The 26,206-nt window shown below is 43.3% G+C and overlaps 3 protein-coding genes and 1 long non-coding RNA gene across 15 annotated transcripts; 3 read left to right on the top strand and 1 right to left on the bottom strand.

Annotated features, from left to right (window-relative positions):
* The first annotated feature begins 878 nt into the window (after positions 1 to 878).
* Positions 879 to 10,968, top strand: epb41l4a (erythrocyte membrane protein band 4.1 like 4A). Of its 9 annotated transcripts, XM_019361465.2 has the most exons (26): positions 1,006 to 1,064; positions 1,200 to 1,321; positions 1,848 to 1,952; positions 2,027 to 2,072; positions 2,171 to 2,249; positions 2,488 to 2,585; positions 4,060 to 4,141; positions 4,342 to 4,429; positions 4,512 to 4,600; positions 4,864 to 4,927; positions 5,043 to 5,134; positions 5,567 to 5,611; positions 5,709 to 5,753; positions 5,857 to 5,901; positions 6,019 to 6,063; positions 6,135 to 6,232; positions 6,319 to 6,385; positions 6,477 to 6,545; positions 6,658 to 6,726; positions 6,951 to 7,001; positions 7,959 to 8,048; positions 8,137 to 8,202; positions 8,274 to 8,309; positions 8,402 to 8,470; positions 8,554 to 8,634; positions 10,561 to 10,968. In XM_019361465.2, the coding sequence occupies exons 2-26, from the start codon at positions 1,226 to 1,228 to the stop codon at positions 10,640 to 10,642; spliced, it is 1,797 nt and encodes a 598-aa protein (XP_019217010.1). In that variant the 5' UTR covers positions 1,006 to 1,064; positions 1,200 to 1,225; the 3' UTR covers positions 10,643 to 10,968. The 9 variants fall into 9 exon arrangements, with proteins under 9 accessions (XP_025764596.1, XP_025764590.1, XP_019217010.1 ...); XM_025908805.1 differs by lacking the exon at positions 10,561 to 10,968 and having other exon boundaries at positions 960 to 1,064; positions 1,222 to 1,321; positions 8,554 to 9,725; XM_025908806.1 differs by lacking the exon at positions 10,561 to 10,968 and having other exon boundaries at positions 8,140 to 8,202; positions 8,554 to 9,725.
* Positions 1,332 to 8,479, bottom strand: LOC112847339 (uncharacterized). Its single transcript, XR_003220836.1, has 3 exons — positions 8,391 to 8,479; positions 2,501 to 2,578; positions 1,332 to 1,930 (listed from the first exon to the last, which is right to left on the bottom strand). It is a non-coding gene; the product is annotated as an uncharacterized LOC112847339 (long non-coding RNA).
* Positions 10,969 to 11,752: 784 nt separating the features above from the next.
* Positions 11,753 to 14,373, top strand: atp6v1g1 (ATPase H+ transporting V1 subunit G1). The gene is made up of 3 exons (XM_003453639.5): positions 11,753 to 11,956; positions 12,590 to 12,690; positions 13,653 to 14,373. Exons 1-3 carry the CDS (start codon positions 11,875 to 11,877, stop codon positions 13,824 to 13,826), a joined length of 357 nt encoding a protein of 118 aa, XP_003453687.1. The 5' UTR covers positions 11,753 to 11,874; the 3' UTR covers positions 13,827 to 14,373.
* Positions 14,374 to 16,692: 2,319 nt separating this feature from the next.
* slc31a1 (solute carrier family 31 member 1) lies at positions 16,693 to 25,447 on the top strand. 4 transcript variants are annotated; one of them, XM_005458332.4, is made up of 7 exons: positions 16,693 to 16,879; positions 18,570 to 18,704; positions 19,682 to 19,720; positions 22,423 to 22,547; positions 22,636 to 22,708; positions 23,100 to 23,268; positions 24,177 to 25,447. In XM_005458332.4, exons 4-7 carry the CDS (start codon positions 22,428 to 22,430, stop codon positions 24,376 to 24,378), a joined length of 564 nt encoding a protein of 187 aa, XP_005458389.1. In that variant the 5' UTR covers positions 16,693 to 16,879; positions 18,570 to 18,704; positions 19,682 to 19,720; positions 22,423 to 22,427; the 3' UTR covers positions 24,379 to 25,447. The 4 variants fall into 4 exon arrangements, with proteins under 4 accessions (XP_005458389.1, XP_005458388.1, XP_003453686.1 ...); XM_005458331.4 differs by lacking the exon at positions 18,570 to 18,704; XM_013276576.3 differs by lacking the exons at positions 16,693 to 16,879; positions 18,570 to 18,704 and adding an exon at positions 18,726 to 19,257.
* Positions 25,448 to 26,206: the final 759 nt, after the last annotated feature.

The raw sequence follows: 26,206 nt of genomic DNA, 5'->3' as shown, positions 1-26,206 counted from the left end.
ATTACACTGTAAAAAACAAAAAACTGGTTAAAACTGTAAAATAAATCTCAGATTCAACAGAAACAAATAAAACATACATGTTTCTACGAATATATATCTTTTTGTATTTAAATTAACTTTTATTTACTTTCGTACATAATGAGACAGAACACTAAGTATTAGTTTTAAATATAAAAAAGTAAAATATGGTGGTTAGCACTGGTGCCTCACAGCAAGAAGGTCCTGAGTTCAATTCTACCATCATGCTGGGGTCTTTCTGTGTGGACACAGTCCAAAGACATGCAGTTAGTGGAAAAAGTTAATTGGAAACCATAGGTGCAAATGGTTGTCTGTGTTAGCCTGTGTTAGCCCTGTCCAGGGTGTAACCTGACTCTCACCCTAAGACAGCTGAGATAGGCTCCGGCACCCTGCGACGCTGAAAAGGGTAAGCGGTGAAAATAAGTAAAGATGTTTAAAATGATCTTTCCTTAGTAATATTGAACTAAAACTGATTTAATAAAACATCACAATGCAGAAGATCTTTAAATTAATCTTATTGATTATCAATCGACTTTAAACACTGAAAGTCGTTTTTGTGTTGACGCGGCGTTCACGGGATCCACCTCAGCCTCTGCTAATCCTGCACTCAGGTTAATGAGGCAGTGAACGCAGCACACACACACACACACACACACACACACACACACACACACACACACACACACACACACACACAGAGGAAATGAGCTGACTGAGCCTCAGTAAGAAGCCTCAGGCTGGAGTGATTTTTAAAATTTGTAATAAATTGAGCATAAAAACTGATCATCAGTGAAACTTAAAATTTGTGTTGATTGTAAATAAAGCTTTATTTCAAATTATTCTGTACACACACATGCTTTTTGGAATTATTTGTTGAAGTTTTTTTAAAGGGAAACACAAAGCAAAATGAAAATCAGAGAAGAGGGGGAGGAGTTATCTCTATGGTAACACAGCAACAAACCCAGAGAAACCAGAGAAGAAGAAGAGCAGACAAAGAGAAAAGACAAAGGACCAGAGGAGGACAGGAAGACGAAGATCAGCAGCAGGTGAGCAGAGGGGCTGGTGACTCTATTTCCCATCATGTAGGGATCAGTTTGATTCTGTGGTTTTTATCTGAGGTGCTTCAGATGTCATGCTCATCATCACCATCACTCTGTTGCTGCCACCTTTTTCTTCATCAGGCTGTAACTCTGCTCATGACAGGACAATGGCCTGTTTTCGGGGCAACCGGGAGGAGTTTTACGGAGAAGTGCTTCTACTGGACAACAGGAAGCTGACACTGACGGTCGAACAGGGCATCAAGGTGAGTCCGACTTCCTGTTGGCCGTTTCCTCTCTCCTCTGAGTAAGACTGTCACCACTCTGTGGCCACCATCAAACCTCTGTGCACTTAGAGGGGATTTACTTTGAAAGATCATTAATAAGAATTTTCTGTTATGAACTTTGATTTTAGTGGCAGTAAAAAATAGAAAACCTGAGTCTGGAGTCTGCATTTTCTCTCCAGGTTCTACAGCTTCCTCCCACAGTGCAAAGAAATGCATTTAGTGGGATAAGGTTACCTGGTGAATCTAAATTGCCCATAGGTGTGAATGGTTGTCTGTTTCTCTGTGTTAGCCCTACATCAGGCTGGCAATACAGGGTCTACCCTGTCTCTTGTTTATAGTGGCTTGCATAGGCTCCATCCCCCCACGACCCGATAAGGCTAAGTGGAAGAGAATGAATGGATGAATTGAAATGAAAAGATAGGTTTAATAGATCTGATAAGTTCTTCAGCATCCTGTCTCTGTGAGTGATGAAGGCTCTGAAGGTGACGCAGTGTGTTGTCCTCAGAGATCATCGAAGGCGGCCTCCGTCTTGCAGCTGGTGTTTGTTGAGCTAGGCGTGGTCGAGGTTGAGTTCTTCGGTTTAAAGTTCTGTGACAACCGGCAGCAGACGGTGAGAACACAAACAAGAAGGCCAAACTGAGCATGCTCAGGAGCAGCAGCAGTTACTGTTTGTGTTTCTTTCAGCTCTGGTTGGATCCTTCAAAGACTCTATTGCAGCACAAAGAGCTCGGTGAGCTGGGACATGAAGTTCATCAGTAACATAGCTGATCTGTCTTATTGATTTATCCTCAGTTTCTCAAACAGCACATTTCTCCATTTTTGTCCCAGCCGGGCCGCCGTACATTTTCTACTTTGGAGTCAAATTTTACATCGAAGATCCATCGAAGCTGAACGAGGAAACAACCCGGTATGTTTCTGTGCATCCTAGCAAATCCATGAAACACTAAACGCATCATATCTGTCACAACAAGCCTGCCACCTCATCACAGGTGGCCTGATATGGCCCTCTGCCACAGGTGCCCTTAAAGGTCCCCTCCTCCCCAACATGCTCCCCAACATGGTTGGCCCTCTGGCGTGACTAAGCCACCATAATTTCACCTGTTTTTTAAATACCCTTGGTGTAACTCATGTGTTTCCTGTGTCAGGCGTCAATTTTACCTCCAACTTTGTCAGGACGTACGTCGAGGTCGCCTGCCGTGCTCCGGCCACCTCAAAGCTCAGCTGTGCGCTCTGATGCTGCAGGGTGAGAAAAAAATGTATGGAATTATTTTTCTATCATAAGTCATACAAGAAAAAAGATAATACAGGCATTACATTACATTCTTTGTTCATAAGTTCAAAAACCTGTGTACCTCAGAAGCCACGCACACAAAGAAGCCATCGCACATGCAAGAGTGTCTGCTTTGAGCGTGCTGCTGCAGTTTCGCGCTCCGGTGGGTAGTTCTCCGTGCTCACGCAAATAAACTGCGGATCTACTGCGGTGACAGTGCCACCCTAGTTTTGCATATAATAATGTTGTTTATTAAAATAAACTAGCATTAATACTTTGAGCCTAGCTAGAATTAAATTTGAACATAAATTCTAAAACTGAATATATTGCATATGCATATAGAAAAATGTGTTCATGACAGAGAAGATTTCTGACATTTTGTGTAAATTTAAGCATGTAACAATTTGATTATTTCTAATAAAAAGAGTGTGAAACTTAAAATAGACTTGTATGTTTAATTATGTGGGCTAAAGCCAATAAGAAAGTTACAGACTGTGTAACTATACGTGTAACTTACTGCGTATACTTACTGCATTTGATGTATTTTAACCATATATAATACATATTAGAGAATGTAACACCTGCATATGTGTAAAGAAAAGGCTTTGATTTTGCCACCCCATTTGATTTTTTAATGCCACCCCAAGAAATTATCCTCTGGATCTGCTCCAAAAGGAAGCAGGTATCGTACTGTAACTTTTTCCTATTTGTAACTTTGTTGGAAAGCTCAGATTACTGTATTAAACTGAGTTACACCATGGCAGCAACATAAGCAAATAATTATCAACAGTTATTGTTTGCTGTGCATCAGTGGAAATACTGACTACTGTCACTGGATGACTTTACTGCTAATTCCTTCAAACCAGATGGTTCAAAGGCAAGCAAGCCTCTGCACTGCTGTCCCATTAAACTGTTGTACATTATTAGAACTTTTATGATACTAGGGCTGCCACAATCGATTATTTTAATAGTCAACTAGTCACCGATTATTTTTGCGATTAGTCAACTAATCAGATCATGCATCCATTGAACGTAAAACATACAGCTTATGCACTAGCATGCATCTGCTCTTATATAACTATCATTAGCTTACAGCTTGAAGTGTTTAAGGTATGTGCTAACTAAAAATAAAGACATGATGATAGTTTATTAAATGTTTAATTAAATTTGCAGATCGTCTCGGTGGAGTTTGAAATAAACTCAGCCACCTGCTCCTTGCTCCCTCAAATATAACAGGACATTAGAGTATCGAGCTAGTAGGTAACAGACGTCTCCAAAAACGTCAGAGCACTTTTGCAAATGAAATGAATGAAATGAAATGTTTGCTCAGATTATGTTTTTTCTCATGTGTGACTTATAACATCAAAATAATTCTGTACACCCGTTCATCTGCGTGACTTCTTCATCAGTCAGTAAGTTCATTATTGATCTCCCATGTTTGTTTCAGTGGATCGAGGCAACCACAGCGAGGACAACACGTCAGACGCTGAGGAGACGCAGGAAGTTCAACTCATCCGCAAAACGCTCAGGTACACAGGAAGTGATGCCGTGCTATTAAAGGTCTTGTTTCTGTGATCACATGACCTGATCGCATATTTTATTTTGTTCTGCCACCATCAAAAATGTTAAAAAATGTTCAATAATCAATACATGACAAAAGATGGAGCTGCACACTAACAAAAGAAATCACATTGAATGATTGAATGATTGATTCTCTCTTGCTGTGCAGTGGCGTCCCTCGCTCTGAGGCTCAGCGCCACTTCCTGTCTGTCTGCAGCTCTCTGCAGATGTACGGCGTCTCTCTGTTCGCCGCCTACGTAAGCCTTTTGATCACTGATCAATACAAGAACTTCAGCCGATCAATCACTGATCCGTGCTGACGCCATGATTTTGTGCAGGGGGGAGAACCACACCGAGTACTTCCTGGGTCCAACACCAGTAGGAGTGGTCATCTTCAAGAACAAAGAGCTGGTGGGAAAATATCTGTGGTGGGTTAAAAACGCCTGGATGACATCACAGTGATATGAACCAAACAGAAGGTTCATATCAGTGTTAATATTTAATGATACGTATTGATCAGTTTAAATGTGTGTTAACATTTCTGGCGGAATCTCTGAGATGAAGACAATGAGTCATGGTCAGGAGGATTAACAGCTAAGGGGGGGCAGCAAGGAGGGGGCGGAGCCAAAACAAGGGGAAAGAGAAATATATGACCTCAGTCATGTGACCCTCAGTCTGCTGTCTTTTGCAGGCAGCGAATCATTAAACTTCACTTCAAAGCTGAAAAGTTCGAGCTCAGAGTGTCAGGCAGAAAGGTGAGTTCCTATTGGCTGACTAATGCTAAAGCTAATGCTAACAGTGATCATGTGATAATTTTTTTTTTTTTACATGCAAAAACTTTATTTATAAAAGAAACTGCATGGCTTTCAGGGTTCAGAGACTTCGTTCTTCTTCCAAACATCCGATCGCCGCAACTGCAAACGTTTGTGGAAGTGTTGCGTTGAACATCACACCTTCTTCAGGTAACGCACACCGGCCTCTGTGAGGATATTGAATCTGCTCACCTTCTCCAGGTATTCAGCTCTGCACACTTTGTATCTGATTCTGAAACAAAATGTTTCAGCTTCTCCTGGTTTCTTCTGATTGGCTGCCCCTCATCTGGCTTCCATAAACTAAACCTGGTTGTCTTAGGCTCCGCCTTTCACTCTTCTCAAATCATACCATCAGCCTACCTTTACCCATTTCACGTGTCAAAAAACCTGGAAATAGTGAAAAAATAAGGATACCTGCACTCTGTGACATCACACAGATCCATGAGGAGAAAAAAAGAGACAAACACACCCATACACATACAGACTCACACAGACACACACACACACACACACACAGATACACGTGCACAGAAACACACAGACACACACTCACGCAGAGCTCAAATTTGTTTTTGTTTTCAGGATGTCGGAGACAAACCTTGTAACACACAAACTGAAACACAGCAGGTAAGCACACATGCACACACACACACACACACACACACACAGACACACATACACAGACATGCACTCACGCAGAACTCAAATTTGTTTTTGTTTTCAGGATGTCGGAGACAAACCTTGTAACACACAAACTGAAACACAGCAGGTAAGCACACATGCACACACACACACACACAGACACACACACACACAGACACACATACACAGACACACACTCACGCAGAACTCAAATTTGTTTTTGTTTTCAGGATGTCGGAGACAAACCTTGTAACACACAAATTGAAAGACAGCAGGCAAGCACACACACACGCACACACATGCACACAGATACACACACACACACAGATACACTTGCACAGAAACGCACAGACACGCACTCACGCAGAGCTCAAATTTGTTCTTGTTTTCAGGATGTCGGAGACAAACCTTGTAACACACAAACTGAAACACAGCAAGTAAGCACACACACACACACACGTACAGACACACACACACACGTTTCTGATGATGCATCCTTTTCTTCCAGTTTCACTTGCTCTAAAACTCCGTCTCTCTGTCTGTTGAAAAATGGCATTGACAACAAAACGGCATCAGCTGATGTGTGTGTGAGGGCAACGCGTCGAGGTGTGTTTAGGAAGATGTGTTTTGGTTTTACTATCTGTTCCTGTAATAAAATAAACTACAGCTCTGCCCCCACTTCTCTATTCCAGCCAATCAGAAGCCAAGTTTCAGTATTGAACTAATAACAAAATACAACGCTCTACCTGCTGTTCAGAGGTGAGAAAATGTGCTGATGTCATGTGCTGATGTCATGTGATGCTTACATGCTATGATGTATTTTGATGATATCACGTGTCTGAACTTGCAGAGGGTCAGAGGGCAGGGCGAAGCCTGATCATGCTAAGCCCAGTGCACCATGGGAAAACAACACAAACATGTATGTTTAAAACAACCTTCTGCAAGGTGTAATCTGATTACTGATGCATTTAATTTGATTCATGCAGAATGTAATCTGATTACCACTGTAATCTCTGATTTCCTTGAAACAGTGGTCTGTTCAACCCAACGTTTTGTCCAAACACCAACAAAGACGAACAAGTCCCAGGAAGACCACAAAGGTAAGGCAGGAAGGGAGAAAGGAAATGAAAGAAGGATGAAAGGAAGGAAGGATGAAAGGAAGGCTTAAATGGAAAAAGGAAGAAAGTAAGGAAGGGATAGGGAAAGAAAGGTATAAAAAAGGAAGGTTGGAAGGGAGGACAATGGGGAGAAGTAAGAAGTCAGGAAGGGAGGAAGGAAAGGTAAAGAGGAAAGTAAAATGACACATTTTCCTGTTGGTGTTTAGGCGGAGCAGAAGTCTTGATGGAGATCGACCAATCAGAGAGCAGAGGAGGAGGTAAGGAAACTGTTATTTCTTTAATGCTTTCTTTTGTTTCTACTGAAAGCTGTGTCCAAATTCGGAGGCTGCATCCTTCGGAGGACCCGGCCTTCGCGGTGTACGTGGGCCGGGCCCTCCGAAGACCGAGGCCTTCAGATTTGCGTCACCGCTGTCTCGGTGGAGATTAATAAAGTCCGCCGTCTGCTCCTTGCTATCTAAAATATAACAGGGCATTGGAGTAAATTCTCTACCATCTCACACTTCTGTTTAATGAGTTTTCTGTTTGATGTTTATTCAGCTGTGTGAAAACTACAACTTTAATCTCAGCCAAACAGATTTATTCACGAACAAATAAAACCCTTGGAAAAGCCAAACAATAGCATTTTTAAATTATCTAAGTGACTTATATATCATGTTTAACCTGAGTAGGGGAAGACCGCGGGGGGGGGGGTTGAAAACGATGTGCCGGGAGTTTGCTGTTCTCGCCGGCTCTAGTGAGCCTTGACTACCCGGTTAGCTATCGAGCTGGTGGGTAACAGACGTCTCCAAAAACGTCAGAGCACTTTTGCAAATATGTGATATATATCATAAAAGTTTATTTTAGATAAATAAGAGTAATAAGAGTAATTTTAAAACTAAGTACCAGCCGCCATTGTTGGAAATGGCTGGGCCACGCTATGAATTCTGGGATATGGCGGGCCACAAAGGATACACCTGACCCATCCTTCAAATCTGGGGAAAAGGAGGACGCATTTGTCGGCCGCATTTGGAGGAGTCTTCGAATTGGGACAGCCTACGTCACGACATATGTGACGTAATTGGCCTTCAAATGCGGCCTCAAGAGGATGCACCCTCTGAATTTTATTCAAATGTTTTTTAATGTTTGTCCTCTGTGTATCATGATGGTCTGCCCACCCTCAGGTTTTCAGAATCATGTGACCGTTCAAGATATTTAATTGGCTCTCTGCCCAGCAGGTCTCGTTCCCGTGGCAACACGAGCAGTGGCACCGAATCAGAAAAGATGTCAAGTAATAGTGAGCGGCGCCGAAGAAGACCCCCAAACTGGTAAAAGAAAAAGTTAGCTTAGCGTCTTTGTGTGGCTAACTGATACTAACTGAGCTAACTGTATCCATAATTTCCCATTTGTACTTAGCAGTTGCCACAGTGACCACGGTCCTGACGCAACTTCCTGCCATCATCGGCGCCGCCGCACCCGATCGTAAGTAAAACACAATGGTAACAATGCTAACATGTGCTAAAGGCTATTGCTAACACTTGTTGTGTTTGTAGCCACAGTCCTGACAACCAAATATGGAAACACATCCAGTAAGTAACACATTACAGAGTACTCTGATTACTTGCAGTAGTCCAATTACTTCCAGTACTCAGAATACTGCATGTCCTTACCATGTCTCCAGGAAGGAGTTGGTGGAGCCTCCCGGTTTGATTGACAGACAAATGGAGGACATACCTTATAAGGAAGTACGGTAGGTGAGGGAATAAGGCAAGGAACTGAGGGAAGGAGGAAGGAAGGAAGGAGGGAACTAAGGAATATATTGGTGTCTTTCAGGGTGTTGGGAGAGTCAGTCAGAATGTGCCGTTCTCGTTTGACTCGACGGCATCAGCGGTGGGTGTCGGCCTCAGACCTCTGGTGGGTATGGCTCACTGTGCAATGTGCCATGTGTTCACGCTTCATACTGGAAACATTAAATAATCCTAATTTGAATGTAAAGGTCTAAATTGAAAACATTGGTCAACCTTCAATTTCAGAAACAGGCCGAATCACAGTAGGTGAAATTCAAATCCAACCTCAGGTTAGTTCCACAGATGGTCTCAGGTGCTGTTGACAAAACAAATCAGAGAAACAAGAAACCTGAAATCGATTTATGGTCACTACAGAACAAAGATTCACTCAAAGGAATACAGTAAATACAGCCCGGCCCTCCACTGACAGTCAGGACTCCTCTGACCGGCCGAAAGACAGCCAGAAAATCTGGTTTACTGTGGGGTGTAATCTGATTACTGTGGGGTGTAATCTGAAGTAAATTTAGATGACATGGTTTTGGACAGTATGAGAACTGTGACTGATAACTTATTATGTATAATAACTGTATTTTTACAAGGAAAGAAAGAAAAGTGTAATAATCAGTTGTACACGCAGAGAACCAAGCGCCAAATATTTCATGACTTTACAGAAGAAATGAAAGAGCATTGATTGACCTGCTGAATCCAAACAAGCACAGGACAGGTTGGTTTATATCCTAAAATCACTTGACCACGGTGAATTACGGCTCACCCACCTTTTTAATAATATTTTCACTGATGACATGGAAAACCACACTGTGAGCTAACTGTTAATTAATGACATCACTGGGGCTGCCACTGTTTGCAGTTTATGACACTAATTACGAGAGAAAGCAACCAGAGGAAGAACCAAGACATGTAAGGTGAGAGGAAACCACGAGTTCTTTTAAAAATGACCTGTTCATCCACAACTGGGAAAATGTTCATATTGATGGTGCATATGACACATTTTTAAGAATATTCATGACATCATAAGATGAAAACTGTCCAACAGTACAATACAGCAGAAACCAAAAACGTTGAGATGGCCTGTGGATCACTGATCGTTTCCAAATGCATGCAAAAAGAAAAACACGCTGTATGAGAAATTCATAAATTCAATTCAATTTTATTTATACAGCGCCAAATCACAACAACAGTCACCTCAAGGTGCTTTGTATTGTAAGGTAAAGACCCTACAATAATGCATACAGAGAAAAACCCAACAATCATATGACCCCCTATGAGCAAGCACTTTGGCGACAGTGGGAAGGAAAAGCTCCCTTTTAACAGGAAGAAACCTCCGACAGAACCAGGCTCAGGGAGGGAGGGCAAGGCCAAGACATGCTGTGGAAGAGAGCCAGAGATTAATAATTCATTACACAACAAACAAGAGAAGCAGAACATAAATTTAAAATTACAAAAATAAGTTGATGTCATACGGCTATGATAAAAGGAGTGTTCTTTAAACTATAAGAAACACAGTATGATGCACTGCCTGCTTCTGAATAAACTAACCCACAAAGTTTATGAGGTCACTCAAATATTGATGTAAGACCTGTTGGGATGGATCTGACTGAAACCTGCTCCGGTACTTTCTTCGTGACAAACTTACAGCTGATCCTGATGTGTGGCTCAGTGACCTCGTCCAGGCTGTCTGGTGATGCGAACTGAGAGGTCGCCCTTTGCATTAGAGAAGCTGAAAAATACAGGAGCCTGAAATGTTGCCATGACAACTGTATTAACTTTATTTATGTTGGAAATCAGGAAGGGTCTCCTCACAGAACTGATCACATCAAAAACAATAAAGCTTTAATCAAACTGAAGCCGTGCACACAGACACGCCGATGTCATTACTGCTGTTGATGACATCAGCACTCTCATTATTAACAAGGGTGATATCAGTATCACTATGACAATGCCACAATAACATGCGTGTAAATAAATATGTAATGAGGTTTTACATTTTAACTTTTTTGTGTATTTTTACTTTTTTGCTTCATTTGTGTTTTAGTCGTACAGAATTGCTTCCTCCTCTTCCTGTTACCACGGCAGCTGACACTTCCTGTTGGTTTCCCACGAGCGAGCACAGTTAAGACATGGGCGGGGCTGTTGTGAAGTCTCGTTTTGAAGCCTTAAAATGAGCATTTCTGCCAAAAAGACAGATGTGATCCAGGGTTTATAGAGGTCAGACAGCTGCTTCCACAGACCTCTACAGGAGCTGTCGCCCCTTGTGGCCTTTGGACAGAACTTCATGCTTAACTTCACCCAGGAGCTGCCTCCATGTTTGTCATCATCACCTCTGTTACCAGCACTAGGGACGGAGTTTTATCAGATGGTGCTGGTGTGTCGATTCATGGCCACTGTCCAGAGGTCTGACTTCCTGTGAAGGTCAGGTAACTTCCTGGTTAAATGTCAAAGATTAGGGTAGATAATGTTTACTAAGGCAGGTGCCTGGAGGCGATTACAGGTGAGGAGCAGTTTGGGGAGTGAAGGAAATTCAATTCAATTCAATTCAATTCAATTCAATTTTATTTATATAGTGCCAAATCACAACAAAAGTCGCCTCAAGGCGCTTTATATTGTACAGTAGATAGCACAATAATAAATACAGAGAAAAGCCCAACAATCATATGACCCCCTATGAGCAAGCACTTTGGCGACAGTGGGAAGGAAAAACTCCCTTTTAACAGGAAGAAACCTCCAGCAGAACCAGGCTCAGGGAGGGGCGGCCATCTGCTGCGACCGGTTGGGGTGAAGAAGGAAAACAGGATAAAGACATGCTGTGGAAGAGAGACAGAGATTAATAACAGATATGACTCCATCATTTCAGAAACGCCTATAATAAGCTTTCTGACTGAAGGCTGGGAGAACTGACCCTGCTGTTGTCCACCTTCATGGAACAAGTCTAATGGAAGTACAGAAGACTTCTCTGTTTTATGATCTTTGAGCTCAAGGCTGTCGCTTGTAGGTGCTGTCAGCTGTTCTGTGTTTGTCGGTCACATGTTGGTCTCATTTTGTTCTCTTTTCTTTTTTGTGGTTTAAAAATCTGAACAATCAATAAAAATCTGACTGACATTAGTATTTAAAAATGTAAATATTGTTTATTAATGATGGAGCTGCTGTGGAGAGAAACTGTGAGAGACCCCTCCAGCCCAGCAGGGGGCGCTGATATACAGCATTCTGAGCACAGAAGAAGACGCCGACTCTCCTCACGTGACCGTCTGCAGCGTGACGTGACATCAGCTGACTGCAGCCACAGAGGAGGCAGAAGCAGCACAAATCCTCCGTCGACCTTGCTCCGTGTGTCCGCGCAGAGTGACCCAGCATGGCGAGCCAGTCTCAGGGCATCCAGCAGCTGCTGCAGGCCGAGAAGAGGGCGGCCGAGAAGGTGGCCGAGGCCCGCAAGCGTGAGTACCAGTCCGGCCCTCAGGGCGCCGAGCCCGCAGCGGGGCCGCTGTTACCTTTGACAGGGAGCAGAAACCGTGTAAGGCAGAACTCGGTCCGTAAATCGGTGAATTTACAGAGTTTCACCGGCTGCTCGCGTTTTTCTGACGTCAGACACGGACCGGACTCGGTACAGCATCATCGGATCGGACCTCCGTCAGACTGCTAGCACCTCCCTGAGCACCTCAGGGAGGGGTTATAGCTTTGCCCGATCCGACTCGGATCGGGGTAGAAGCAGGTCTGTTTCCGCTGTGAGGAGAAAACTCGCGCCGATGTACCGGCTCCGTGACCGGGTCAGAACCGTAACAGGGTCGGTAACTGCAGGGTGTTCACTTCCGGTCAGACCATGATTCATGCGCGGATGTCTGTTTCTGTGCAGTTTTCTGTCACATGATCAGTGTGGTTCCGGTCTCCTGATGGTGAAACACTGAGGTCATGTGACCTAGAGTCGCTTTAACAGCAGTGTTAATAACCCGAGCATCAATTAATCTGCAGGCATTAAACTTCCACCCTCCTCCACCCGTCAGCTCTAAACCTCCGGACTGATCTGAGTCCAGTCTTTAAATGTTTTCTCTCTCGTGTTGTGACGTGTGCAGGTAAGAATCGGCGACTGAAGCAGGCGAAGGAAGAAGCTCAGGCTGAGATCGAACAGTACCGCCTGCAGAGAGAGAAGGAGTTCAAGACCAAGGAGGCCGCCGTACGTACCCTAGTCCTTCTCCTCCTCTTCTTCCTCCTCCAACTCCTCTTCCTCTCTGTTTGCATGCTGAAGAATGATTTATTATTTTCCTTCTTTAATTTAGCGTGAATCACCGAAACAACTTTAATTTATTTTCTTCTTTGTTTTACTTTCAATTTTTGAAATATTTTTTAAAAATGTTTTTATATATATTTTTTTTTAGTTTTCTGGGTTTTTATTGATTGAATTCTAAAATAAAATCTGAATGTTTAATATATGTGATTGAATATCATTCCGGTACTGCCAGCACAGTTAAGACATGGGCGGGGCTATTGTGAAGTCTCATTTTGAAGCCTTGAAATGAGCATTTCTGCCAAAAAGACAGATGTGATCCAGTGTTTATAGAGGTCAGACAGCTGCTTCCACAGACCTCTACAGGAGCTGTCACCCCTGGTGGGCTTCAGACAGAACTTCATGCTTAGGTTCACCCAGGAGCTGCCTCCATGTTTGTCATCATCACCTCTGTTACCAGTACTAGGGACGGAGCTTTATCAGATGGTGCTGGTGTGTCGATTCATGGCCACTGTCCAGAGGTTCTGACTTCCTGTGAAGTTCAGGTCACTTCCTGGTTAAATGGCAGAGATTAGGGTAGATAATGTTTAATAAGGCAGGGATCTGGAGGCGATTACAGGTGAGGAGCAGTTTGGGGAGTGAAGAAAGTCTAACTCTGACATTTCGCAAACGCCTTTAAAAAGCTGTCTGACTGAAGGCTAGGAGAACTGATTCTGCTCTACTCCCTTTTTAAATACATTTTTTGTATTGTTTGTTATTAAATCATTAGTAGTAGTCATTATTAAATCTTTATTTATATAAATGTAAACCTGGTTTTTATACTTAAGTGCTCTGTGTATAAAATAGTTCTTTCAAAATAAAAGTTATATATAATGTTTGTCTGTTTCTGCCCAAACTCCCCCTCCCTCCAGGCTCTTGGTTCCCATGGTAATAGCGCCGTGGAGGTGGATCGTGACACGGCGGAGAAGATGAATCGTATCCAGGCCAGTTACCGTAGTAACCGGGAGGCGGTGCTAACCGAGCTGCTGCGGCGCATCTGTGACATCCAGCCAGAGTTTCATGCCAACTACCGTGTGGCTGGCTGAGGGGGCGGGTATGTTATCTAAGTGGAGTTAAGATGAGGGAGGCGGGGCAAACAGAGGAGACCTGGACATTAGTTTTGTTAGCAGCATTAGCTTGGATAAAACATGTGATTTCAGAAACTCTATAAAAGTGTTAAAACCTCAGAGCTTTTATTTTGAAGGTTAAAGTTCATTTCTTCCTGTTTTCCCATGCTGGGTGAAGGTGAGGTCTAAATGTTGGTGTTACTGTGGTGATGTTTACGAAATATTTATATCAAATTAAATTTGTTTTTCTTTAAGTGTTTCCTGGATCTTGCAAAATAAAAGTCTTATCTTTCTACTTTGATCACCAGCCAATCAGCTGTAAATTTACCAGCAGTCGCTAACTGATGTGACAGCTGCTAATAGGCTCATAGCTCTGCTGTCTGATTGGCTGAAGAAAGTGGAAAGACTTTTATTATGAAACTACTGTCCAATTCCACATTGTTGTTTCCTGTTTGTGACCATGTAACTTGTTGTTGTTGTCTGTGACATGGTGATAATGAACATATTAAAAAGAATGTTGATTGGCTGTGTCTGTGTGCTGGTGCTCTGTGATTGGCTGAAGGTGTTTCAGGCGAGTTCATGGGGTAACAGGTGCTTACAGATAGGGGTGGGTTTATTCAATTTTATTTTAATCATAGTGATATCTATTCAATAAATCCTGAATTGATTTTTTTTAAAAATATAAATGTATTTTGCCAGAAACGCCAGAATCTTAGATTAAAACTCACAAAACTATTTCAACGTCCGCCAAATGGTTAATTCTGCAAAAAAAGATGTAAATACAAAGCGTGGATCCTTTACCTGACGGCATGTACGCAGACACGTAAACACACATAAAAATAACACTTTGTGCGCAGCTCTTTCTCTCAGTGAGCTTCAAGAACAGTTTAGATCATGGTCAAGAAAGAAGAGGAAGAGGAGGCGCCATCATGGTAGGATAGACCCCTGCACGTATGTACCACTGGCAGACAGAAGAAGTGTCTGACATCCAGAAGTCCTACCAGTGGCTGGACTGAAAGACAGCACAGAGGCACTAATCGTGGCAGCACAGGAACAAGCTCTGAGCACAAGATGCATAGAGGCTGGGGTCTATCACACGAAGCAAGACCCCAGGTGCTGGCTGTGTAAAGATGCCCCTGAGACAATCCAAGCTAAGATCCTGTGGGACTTCCAAATACAGACGGACAAAATGGTGGTGGCTAACCAACTGGACATAGTGGTGGTAGACAAGCAGAAGAAGACGGCTCTACTGATAGATGTAGCGATACCGAATGACAGCAACATCAAGAAGAAGGAACACAAGAACCTAGAGAAGTACCAAGGGCTCAGAGAAGAGCTTGAGAATTACCCAGTGGTAATCAGAGCGCTAGTTGCAGTGGCTCCCAAGCTAGGGGACTGGCTCCAGCAGATCACAGGAACAACATCGGAGATCTCTGTCCAGAAGAGTGCAGTCCTAGGAACAGCTAAGATACTGCGCAGGACCCTCAAGCTCCCAGGCCTCTGGTAGAGGACCCGAGCTTGAAGGATAAACCGCCCGCAGGGGCGTGCTGGGTGTTTTTTTTTTTTTTTTATATATATAAGAATGAATAAATAAATACATAATGTGTGTGTATTTAAATTTTGTTTTTTGTTTTTTGTTTTTATTGATTTATTGGTCCAGAAGCTCCAGTGGCATAATTGGTTAGTACACCGTACTTATATTTGTATTGGTCAAAAATGTTTAACAATTTCATTGTTGTATTTATTTTGAGTAATTTAAACAACATGAAAAAGAAGAAAAAGTTACTGCATTCCCTCAGTTAATCATAAACTTGTTCATTTGAAATGGTTTAAACTTTAGTGTACAGGTTCAAACTCTGCCCATTTATAACACGTCTCACACACACACGTGTACTGTAATCAAGTTCTTCCTGGGCTCCATAAGAAATCTTTGCACTGTGATAACACACCATAAAAAAGCACACACAGTAAATAACTGTGACACATGTGCGTGTGTGCATGTGAACATGTTCATGTTCTTTTGCTGCTTTCCTGAAGGAGTAGTGCATAATGGTAAGCCCCAGCAGCATTTGGTGTCTGCCTCCATCAGTCGTCATCACCCTCTTCCTCTCTCTGAAGCTTTTTTGTGGTGAATGAATTGATGACATTCTTACCTGCATATGACCTTTTAACCCTGACCGTAAACAAACATGATTCAACTGAAGCATCACCAGTGAACAGGTCCTTCAGCCTGATGGAAACCATCTGTGTGAGTGAGCTCCGGCCTGTGAGGTCATCCTGCACAGGGTTGAGTCCTCATCGGTCATCCTGAGACACTGTGAGGCTCCAGGTGTACTCCTTTGTCAGTGACAGGAGCTCATCTCAGTAAACAGGTGCACATACCTGCAGCAGGCTCAGTTTCCTGCTCCAGCTGTGGGAGCAGAACTTCACATCTGCGTGCTGACTGCCACAAACAGTCACAGCACCTGTTTGTCCTCTGATACGCTTCAATCGTTTTTATTGTTTTTGATGGTTTTATTTTTTATTTTTTTATTTTCTGTTGTTTTTGTTGTTTATGAAGTTTTTTTTCATAATTTTATTGTTTCTGTTGTTGTTTATTATTTTAATTTTGATTATTTTATTGTTGTTTTTATTGTTCTTGATGATTTTATTGTTGGACTGATGGAGTTAAAATCTGTGTAAATAAAGTGACGTGACTTGATGGCATCACTTTTTGCCCTGCTGTTTGTCACCTGACTCGTCATTACAAAAAGTCTACGACGTGGCTTCCGAGGCTCTGCCCCCTCATCAGGAGTTGCTCTCTGATTGGTGATTTGTTCTTTTCCCTTCCACCTCCTCTAAGCTTCGTACAAACGTCTTGACGTCACTGCAGGAAGTGGCGGCGTAGTGGCGCAGGGGCAGACGGTGAGAACTTGAGCTGAGCGACTTTTTTCCTCCTTCTTCTTTGGGTTTTTTCCCCCCTGAACCTCTGAGTTTGTTGCTTCGGAGCCTACGAAGGAAGAGAGCAGGACGAACTTCCGGATCTTTTCCAGGTGAGCTGACCTGAGTTTGATTCGCAGGAACTCTGCCAGTGACCTCTGTTGCAACGCTCTAGCACATGACTGGCCGTTATACGAGACTCCGTGCAAAAAAACTTCAGTTTAAGAAAGGTGAGCTTTAACGGTAAACGCGCAGGTCCCGAGATCGGAACCAGTAACCGGGTCGGAAACGGGAGGTTTCCGTGATTACTTCGGCTCTGTGCAGCCCTCCCCTCAGAGTTCTGGTCCTTGTGAACCCCCCCCGCTGTGTGACGTGAATACCGCTCAGATCCGCTGTCGTGGCCGCCAGCTGTGCTTCAGGAATTCCACAGATTTCAAAGGTAGTTTGGTGACGAACTGTGATTGGCGGGGGCACCACGCGGCGGCACAGCAGGTGGTGGTTACAGTCTGCCACGTGCACGCGCGTGTACATGGACACTGCGGCTGTAAGTGGCCAGGTGTCCTCAGGGATCCCACTCACCTGAGTGTCTGTGTGTGTTTTCGAATCCCGCAGTCAGCTGAGACTGGATGTCACTTGGATGGGTGACGCTACGTCCAGATGAACAGAATCAACCTTTTGGGATTCTGTGTCTTCTGTCTTCTGCACTCGAGAAAAACACTTTGATCATAATCCGACAGAGAAGAAGAAACAAACCTGACGTCCTCAAACCACGGCGTGACCTCAGATAACATCACTGTGAAAACACGCACGCACGCACACACATGCACGCACGCGCACACACACAAACTCGTTTTCATATGTTAGTAAGTACATCTCATTGACATAATGCTTTCCCTAACCATCTAAATGAATGCTTAATCCTAACCCTCAGCCTAAACCTAACCATAACCCAATTGTAACCCTGACACTAAAACCACATTTTGAGCCTCACAGGCATTTTGTCCAATTTTCTGTCCTCACAAAGATGTCAAAACATGTACACACACACGGAAATGTTTTAACTGTAGAACCAGTTGCTCAGAGTTATGCTGGGAACATACACACACTCTTTCTTTGTCTCTGTCGCACGCACAAGCATATGTGCACACACACACAGTAATGTGTTAACTGTAGAACCAGTTTCTCAGATTTATGCTGGGAACACACACACACACTCACACACGCAGTTTCAAGAGGTCAGGGATGTTCCGGAGCCTGTCAGACTCCATGCTGACAGCTTTGATTTTAAACCAGAGAAGCTTTTGTGTGAAGAGGTCCAACATCACATTTGATCTCAGTGAATGTGAGAAAAGGAGTGCATGTTCAACAGCATGTATCATTTTTAAATATAATAACACAATGCTGCTGATAAAGATAATGACATGAAATCTTCCAGGATAAATTAATAATGTGTAAAATACAGAGAAACTTCTGGTTCTGGTACCTTATTACCCAGATCCTCCTGTAATTACATAACTGAAGATTTTCCTTTACTGTTGTTTTCTTGTGGCTCTGACAGAAGGACTTTTCTGTCATTCAGTTGTTTTTCTGTTATGTATTTACTGTGGTGTTGCGTGAATGAGAGCGGGGGGAGCTCTTTACCAGCAGAAAAGCTGTAAAGCTTCTGAAAATACAGTTAAAAGTCCAAAATCCCTGAACTCCACGCAGACATTGTTCAGATGTACCAGTGCCATCCAGTGAGCCAGATTGGAGTCTTTGTCAGTCTGATTCTGTTCTGTTCTGTTTGACACCTGTGTTCTACAGGAATCAAAGCAGAAGACACACAGGGACAACCTCTGACCTCTGCCCTAAGTATTGCAGCAGCTCCTGCTCGCCTGTCGGTAGATTGCAGAGTTGATGGAGTCCTGATGTCTGATCACTGCTGACTGTGCACACACTGTGAGTCAGTAGATGTACCCGTCAGGGATGGGTCAGCGGTGTTGGTTAGATGATTGATTTCTTCTGATCAGGTGTTTTGGAGGTTGTTGTCGTTTTACCTGCCAGCTGACTCTAACCTCATCTGGCTGATTCTTGCTGTGTGACCTCTGACCTCCATAAAGTCATACCTTTCTGGCATGAAGCCGCCATGCTCGAGTTCTTTTTCTGTAGGACCTCCTGAACTATGTGAACTGAAATAAAAGTGTTATGTGACTGCTAGGGTCAAAGCTGAGCAGGGTGTGAATGATTGACTGGAGGTCTGCTGCAGCAGCGAGGAAATTCGTGGCCCACGGGCCAAATACATGCCGCCTCAGGCCGGCTTCACTGAGCTCAGTTCAGCTGGTGGATGAGTGCTAGAAGCGACGAGTCACTTTACTCATCTGCAGGAACAGGATGTGATGTCAGCAGCATCAGGACCAGCAGAGACCACCTAATCAGAGCAGAGCTTTCACAGTGTGGGTAACACTGATGTCCAGTCACCTTGCTCCAAACTTCTGTCAGAGCCTTAGAGGAGGTAAAGTCAGCTCAGAGCTTATCCTGCTGAAGCTGGAGTCACACTTGTTATTGATTATTGATTCACATTTGATTCAAGATGCTCCTCATCAGATTCATTAAGTTTGGTTGAATTCTTTAATGCATTTTAATACAATCAGAGATGTTCAATCCTGTAAGGCCCCGCCCTGAACCCTCAGATGCACCTCTCACCTGGATCCAGGTTCATCAAGGTTCCTGCTGTGTGTGTGTGTGTGTGTGTGTGTGTGTGTGTGTGTGTGTGTGTGTGTGTGTAAAAGAGAGAGAGAGTGAAGCAGTCAGAGTCCAGCGTGCTCAAAGCTGATTGGCTGTATGATGGTGGAGCCAGCCTATGACTGGCTGGAGGTTGTCGTGTAATCAGCTTTTATCTGCTGTTAAAGTCTCTGTGTCTCTCATCGCTGTTTCAGTTTCTTCAGAGCTCGATCACCCGTCACTTTGTCCTGCAGGTAAGAATTTTTAAATAAATTAAGATGAGCCAATCAGAGGATTCACACTGAAAACAGCAGGTGAAGATGAAGAATTGAGTTAGTTTTATTTTGAAATGTTTGAAAGGCGTAACATCCTGTGTGGTTGCGCCTGCACTGATGGTCACACAGGGGAACGCAGAGCAGCCGACCTGCTGATGTTTGAAGTGAGACACCTGACCTTTCCTGTCGCCACGCTAAAGCATGAAGTCTTTGTCCCCTTGCGGCAGATGGCCACCCCTCGCTGAGCCTGGTGCTTCCCAAGGTTTCTTCCTGTTAAAAGGGAGTTTTTCTTTCCCGCTGTTGCCAAGTACTTGCTGATTGGTGGGTGTTATTGTAGGTCTCTACCTTACAGTATGAAGCACCTTGCTGTGATTTGGCGCTAAATAAATAAACTTAATACTGAATTGATGTCACAGGAAGTGCCCATTTTGTTCAGAGTGAAAACATTGTTGCTGTGCATTATTGATTATTGATCAGTTTGAGTCATGAAAAGTTCAGATTGACGCGGTGCTGCAGGCCTTTCAGAGTTAACAGAGAATGGCATGATTGGCCGACAGATGGTCTGCTGTCGGAAAATCTGAGAAGCTCCGCCTCCTTTGCAAACATCTCAGATGAAAACGGCGTCTCCTCGTCCCATCCTGTTTCTTTTTTGTGTGAACTTTTTGTGTGAACTTTTTTGTGTGAACTGCGCGGTGTCCTCCGTGCCCTCACCGTGCTTCTGTGGACGTTTATTCTGGACAGATATCACAGGTGATGACATCATCAGGAAGCAGGAGTCTTGCTCAGTCCAAACACACATGTTTCATGTCTGATCTGACTTCCTCAGCTTTGGAGTTTGTCAGTGGGACTTTGCATCCGTGAACCAAGAAAATGTGCCCCACTTCCTGTTTGTGCAGAGAACGCCACGGGAATCATGCGAGGTGTCCAGACGAGTCCAAGCAGGAAGAACAACAACAGAAGAGGAAGTGAGGATTCAGGGTTCCCATAGAAACGTGACAGAGATTGTTTGATTTGTTCATACGTGCTCTACGTTCAGCTATTGCATGTGCACAGGTGCACGCTTCTTCACTCATCAGATAAACTTTATTGACATCAAACTGCAGCTGATCAGTGATAAAGGTCACATAAGATAAACTTTATTGATCCCAGAGCTGAAATTCTTCCACTACAGCTGAAAATAAAAGATCATTTAAAAATAAATAAAATCTAGAACAAAAAAACCAAACAAACAGAGTGGAAAAAACTAAAATGAACCAAAACTAATGTCAGAGAGAGGGCGAGAGACAGAGGCTCTGAATGGAGAGAGAGGAGGCGGTCTGCCCAAACATGACTTGGGGTTTAATGGTTGCCGACAGCGATTACCAACCTTCCCCTTAATGTTAACGATGCTGTAATCTAATTGGCTGATGGCAGACGCCAGCTCAGAGTGTTCCGACTGGCCGGTTTTGCTTTCCTTAGCCTCGGGGCCTCATGGCCAATCGGATTACAGTGAGGGCGCCTGCTCTGTGACATCAGGCTGTTGCTGCAGTTACAGCTTTTGGTGAACTGATGTGCTGTGGTGATGTCACCAGTGGTCAGTTGGTGTCTGTGCATGGACAAGCAAGGATCGCTGAGGAAGAACAGGTAGGAGAGCAGCTGCTTTAGCTTTATTTTAACCGCACAGGTGAGCTCAGGTGTTGCCGTGCATGGATGCTAACCTGTCGCAGCAGAGGGTCATGATGACGCTCAGCTGGAGAGGAGGAGTTGGCGTTGAGAAATATCATCAGCTCGCTCTGAGGCTGGTGAGGGCGGCTTAAACCTGATGCCCCACTGGCGGCAGTTGCAGTGCTGACATGCCACGAAGCAGTCTCGGCACAGCGGGTCGTTTCCATAGATACACATAGCTCCTTTCTTGTGCAGAGGTTTGCAAAGGCGACGGTAAAACAGGCTGCAATGGATCTACAGAAGGCAGGGCGGCTTCAGTCCGATGCAGCGGCCTTGTCGTGATTTAGTTTTTGATTGAGAGCCACACCTGAGAGGATTTCAAACACGACATACGCACCTTGACTGAATCACAGCAATAATACATAATTAATTTCATTTCGAAAAAGGACTTTCAAATATTCTCTCAAATATGCTCCAATAAGGCAGCAGGGCAGGATTCTGGGGGTGGGGCTACAGGTGAATGACAGATGGCTGTAGGAGGAGCAGGCAGCACCCTCACTTTGTGCCTAAAAGCTAAAACGGGGACGGGTGATATCACATTGACATCCATCTTTTATATACAGTTTGTGGTAACCACAAGCATGTGACTCAGTCACATGACCAGTGTATATTCAGTTTTACAGTCACCACTTCTTCCCGATAATTTCATAATCAGAAGCCAATAAGATCAGTGATCAATATCCTGATCAGACACTATTCAGACCAGAAGAGCTGTTTCGATACCGTTGACCATAATATTTTATCATAGCATGCTGTAGAAGTTACAGGTACCGTGCTGCATGGTTTCAATCAGACCTACGAAGCAAAGGCGACTGTTGTCGTGGTTTGGTCTGCTCACACAGAGTTCAGATGCTTTAATTTTGAAATGTTCACTAAATGTTCCTGCTTCCAAAGCATTGTGGGAGCTATAGTGCAAAGAGCGTAGTGGTGGCGGTCGTGATGATGATGATGGTGATGGTTCTTGTCTCGTCTCACAGCAACCATGACTCACATGCACCACATGAACCACATGAAGAACAGCACCATGGCCCCGCCCACCAGCACAGAGCACGACCACGGCTCTGGAGGAGGAGGGGAAGGGAACCATGGAGGTCACATGATGGTAAGAAGTGGGGCTTATCACTGCTGACAACAGGTCATAGATGATGTAGTGAAAGGTCTCTGTGTGATGTCATGCTGTCGTTAACTAGATGATGACATTTTACTTCGGCTACAATAACGTGGAGCTGCTGTTCACCGGTCTGCTCATCAACTCACCTGGAGGTGAGTGATGTCACCGGCACATTTGTGGCTAAGATCATTTATTTCCTCTGAGATGTAATGCCATTTGCAAATAACAATTTTAAATGTTTTAATAAACTTGAAGACTTTTTAAATTCTTTGTGTTCTTATTTTATTCTTATTTTATAATTTATAATGATTTTAATATTCTTATATTTGTAGTTATATCTGTATAACTTTAGGTTATGTATAGAAAACGTGTTTTGTACTAAATTGAATACTTTTAGTTTCTCAGATTTTTCATTTTATGTAGATTACGATTAAATTTAGACTTTTATAAATTTTGCTTGCAGTATGAATTTTGAATGTGTTGTTTATAACTGGATCTGTGAACTGTTGTTAACTCCACACCCTCTTCCTTTGACGTAATCAGAGATGGTGGCTGCATGTATTGGTGTCTTCCTATTGGCTGCCCTGTACGAGGGGTTGAAGATTGGCCGTGAGGTTCTTCTGCGTCGCAGTCAGGTCAACGTCCGTTACAACTCTATGCCACTCCCCGGGGCTGATGGGACAGTGCTGATGGAGACGCACAAGACTGTCGGGTACGTTGCTAACGGTAACCGTTAAACAGGAGAAGGAGGAATTGGAGGCGTCGGTCTCTCAGAATTCCTAGTCATTTACCTCATGGTAAACACTCATGTTCACTGATTGGCAGTCACCGTTTGGAGGGGGCGCTGCCTCCTGTCATGAGTAACTCCCGCTTCGTGGAATTATTTCCCAGGTAAATGGATTCGGGTTTTGGTTCAGGTTCAGGTTCTTGTTCTGGTTCAGGTTCTTGTCCTGGGTCTGTCTGTCTGCTTTGATCAGGTTGTTCAGACTTCTATGCAGCTTCTAATTGCAGGTTCTCACACAGGAAGTCCTACACCCGCTAATGGTTTAGTTGAATCAAATGCTAACGTTAATCTAATCATATGCGGGTGGATGTTAAAGGGTTAACAGTGGTGGAGGACTTCCTGCCTGCATGTGGTGTCTTGCTCTGTGACACTGGGAAGCTGATGATGCTAACAGTAATAATTCTAGTTCTGATTCTGGACAGGCTAAAGCTAGTGGTGGGCTAATTCTTACAAATAAATACATGTTTTGTCCTTGTGAAACCGAACATTAAACACCGTAAGTCACCATAAGACTTTGGTCGCTGTCATTTGTGCATGATGTTAACTTTAAAACATGTTAACTTTATTACCGCCGATGCTAACTGCTAACACAAATCCATGGTAATGTACACAATTTTAGCTTAGGATACTTTTAGCAATCCAAAGGTGTTTCAGTCATCAGGTTCCATGATAACTCTAAGCTTATTGTTTAACATTAACAATAACAATTTAATAACAATTTATGTTAAGTGTTATAAGAAAAAGCAATACTAACGCTAACAGGGCTACAAGTATTGATGGGTAATATTATTTAGTATGCTGATGCTAATGCTAAGTCTTATCTCTTGACTTCTCAGGCAGCGCATGCTGAGCCCCGCCCACTTCCTACAGACCCTGCTGCACATCATCCAGGTGGTCGTCAGCTACTTCCTGATGCTCGTCTTCATGACCTACAACGGTTACCTCTGTATTGCTGTGGCAGCTGGTGCTGGCATGGGCTACTTCCTGTTTAGCTGGAGAAAGGCGGTGGTTGTTGACATCACAGAACACTGCCATTAGCATTCATGCTATTTAGCACTATGAATGAATGCTCGCTAACACTCAGTATTAGCACGCTGGCCTCTGTGCTAATAGAACTAAACACCAAGTTAGCTAATTAGCACGACACACTAAATTACAGCATTACCTGGTAAAAATGGTAACGTCACATCATAGCTGGCAACAAACGACAAGCTAGTTGTCTTCTGATTGGCCAATTCACCTTTTTTTTTTTCACTTTTTGTTAGCTTAGCATCGTTAGCAGCTCATTAGCTGGGTCACCAATCAGAAGGCAGGATGTAATCAGTTCTTTGATTACTAGGAATTGATTGATTAGGAGCTGTTTTGATTGGTTGTCTGTACAGAGTAAATCAAAAGCTTTTGTTTTTTGGTAAAATTTTACTTTCTGTTTACGTTTTGAGATATTTAGAAAATTATTACTGTTATTGTTGTTGTTGTTGTTATTGTTATTATTATTATTATTATTATTATTATTATTATTATTGTTGTTATCTGAATCAGCCAATCAGAGCCCGATGTTTATCTAATGAAATTTTAGCTTTTGTTTATGTCAGAAGCCGTCACCTGACTGTTTTAAATTGAATCATCATGATCTATTTGGCCAGTTGAGCCACCGCCGGCCTTAACGCCGCTGCCACCTGCTGCCTTACTGCTGACCGAAGGTGGGGGCGGAGCCTCGGCTCGTTTCACTTCACTTGAAATTGACATCTTAGCACTTGCCACATGTGCTGATGATGACATAGGAACGTCTCTACTGTTGTGATTACTTTATTTTTGATGGTTCACACTAAGGAGGGTGGAGTTTATATTCTGGACCAATGAGATCACAGGAACAGGTCAGTTGCTGGATTTAAAGTCCAACTCCAGCAAAAAGTATGTGGACATAATTTTGGTCACAGGCTTTTTAGTGTGTGCAATTACTTCTGGTGCACTGCCTGAGGGTGTGTGGGACAGCTGGTGTGATCTCGTCTTGTGTTTTATGATGTGAACCTTGTGAAGGAAACTGTTTTATGTGGTCATGTTTTAAATGCTGGAATCAGTATACAACTGAATAAATTTTAAGTAGAAACTCGTCTTTCTTGTCTTTGTGTAGCAGCATGTTGCCCTGCAGGAGGTTCACACAAGAGTTTCTTTTTTTTTTTTTCCCCTCTTTTGTGGCTGTCACATAATCTGGTGCTCTGTGTGTGTGTGTGTGTGTGTGTGTGTGTGTCTGTATTAGGTTGGGTGATATGTAAAAAAAAATTTTCCGACCGACAATCGTCAGACCAATCACCGACGATAGGTGATATATTCTCGCTTGCGCAAACTTTTTGATGGGAGGAGCAGTGAAATCATGCACAGCTGATTTGCGTGTTTAGAACACAGAAGAAGTCCAAACATGGACGAACAAATTGCACACTGGAGGAGAAGGCACAGATAGAAATGGACTGTTATCTCAGCGAGGAGATCGTAGATGGAGAAGACGCTCTGCTGATTTCCACTGGTAGAAAATGCATGAAAAACGTTTCCCATTGATGTCACACATGGCATTGAAATATCTGTGTATACCAGGCACAAGCACACCTTCAGAACGCATCTTCAACACTGCTGGTAAAATTTTTAACAACCTGCACACACTGCTAAAACCTGATAAACATGCTTGTTTTCCTGTCAAAGAATTTATACACTTTGTTGGGAGGGAATATTTTACCTTCTTTTCTTGTGTGTTTCAGCATTAATATATCGACTTTTTTGGATTATTTATTTATTTGAGATGTGTCGAATCGCACAAAAGAGTTAACTTTACATCTGAGATCTTTTTTTTTAAAAATGTTCCCGGGAAGAGACA

Source organism: Oreochromis niloticus, linkage group LG7, assembly GCF_001858045.2.
Source record: "Oreochromis niloticus isolate F11D_XX linkage group LG7, O_niloticus_UMD_NMBU, whole genome shotgun sequence".
Classification (NCBI taxonomy): domain Eukaryota; kingdom Metazoa; phylum Chordata; class Actinopteri; order Cichliformes; family Cichlidae; genus Oreochromis; species Oreochromis niloticus.
Note: the sequence above shows the minus strand (reverse complement) of the source record. Positions and strands in the feature narration are given on the sequence as shown.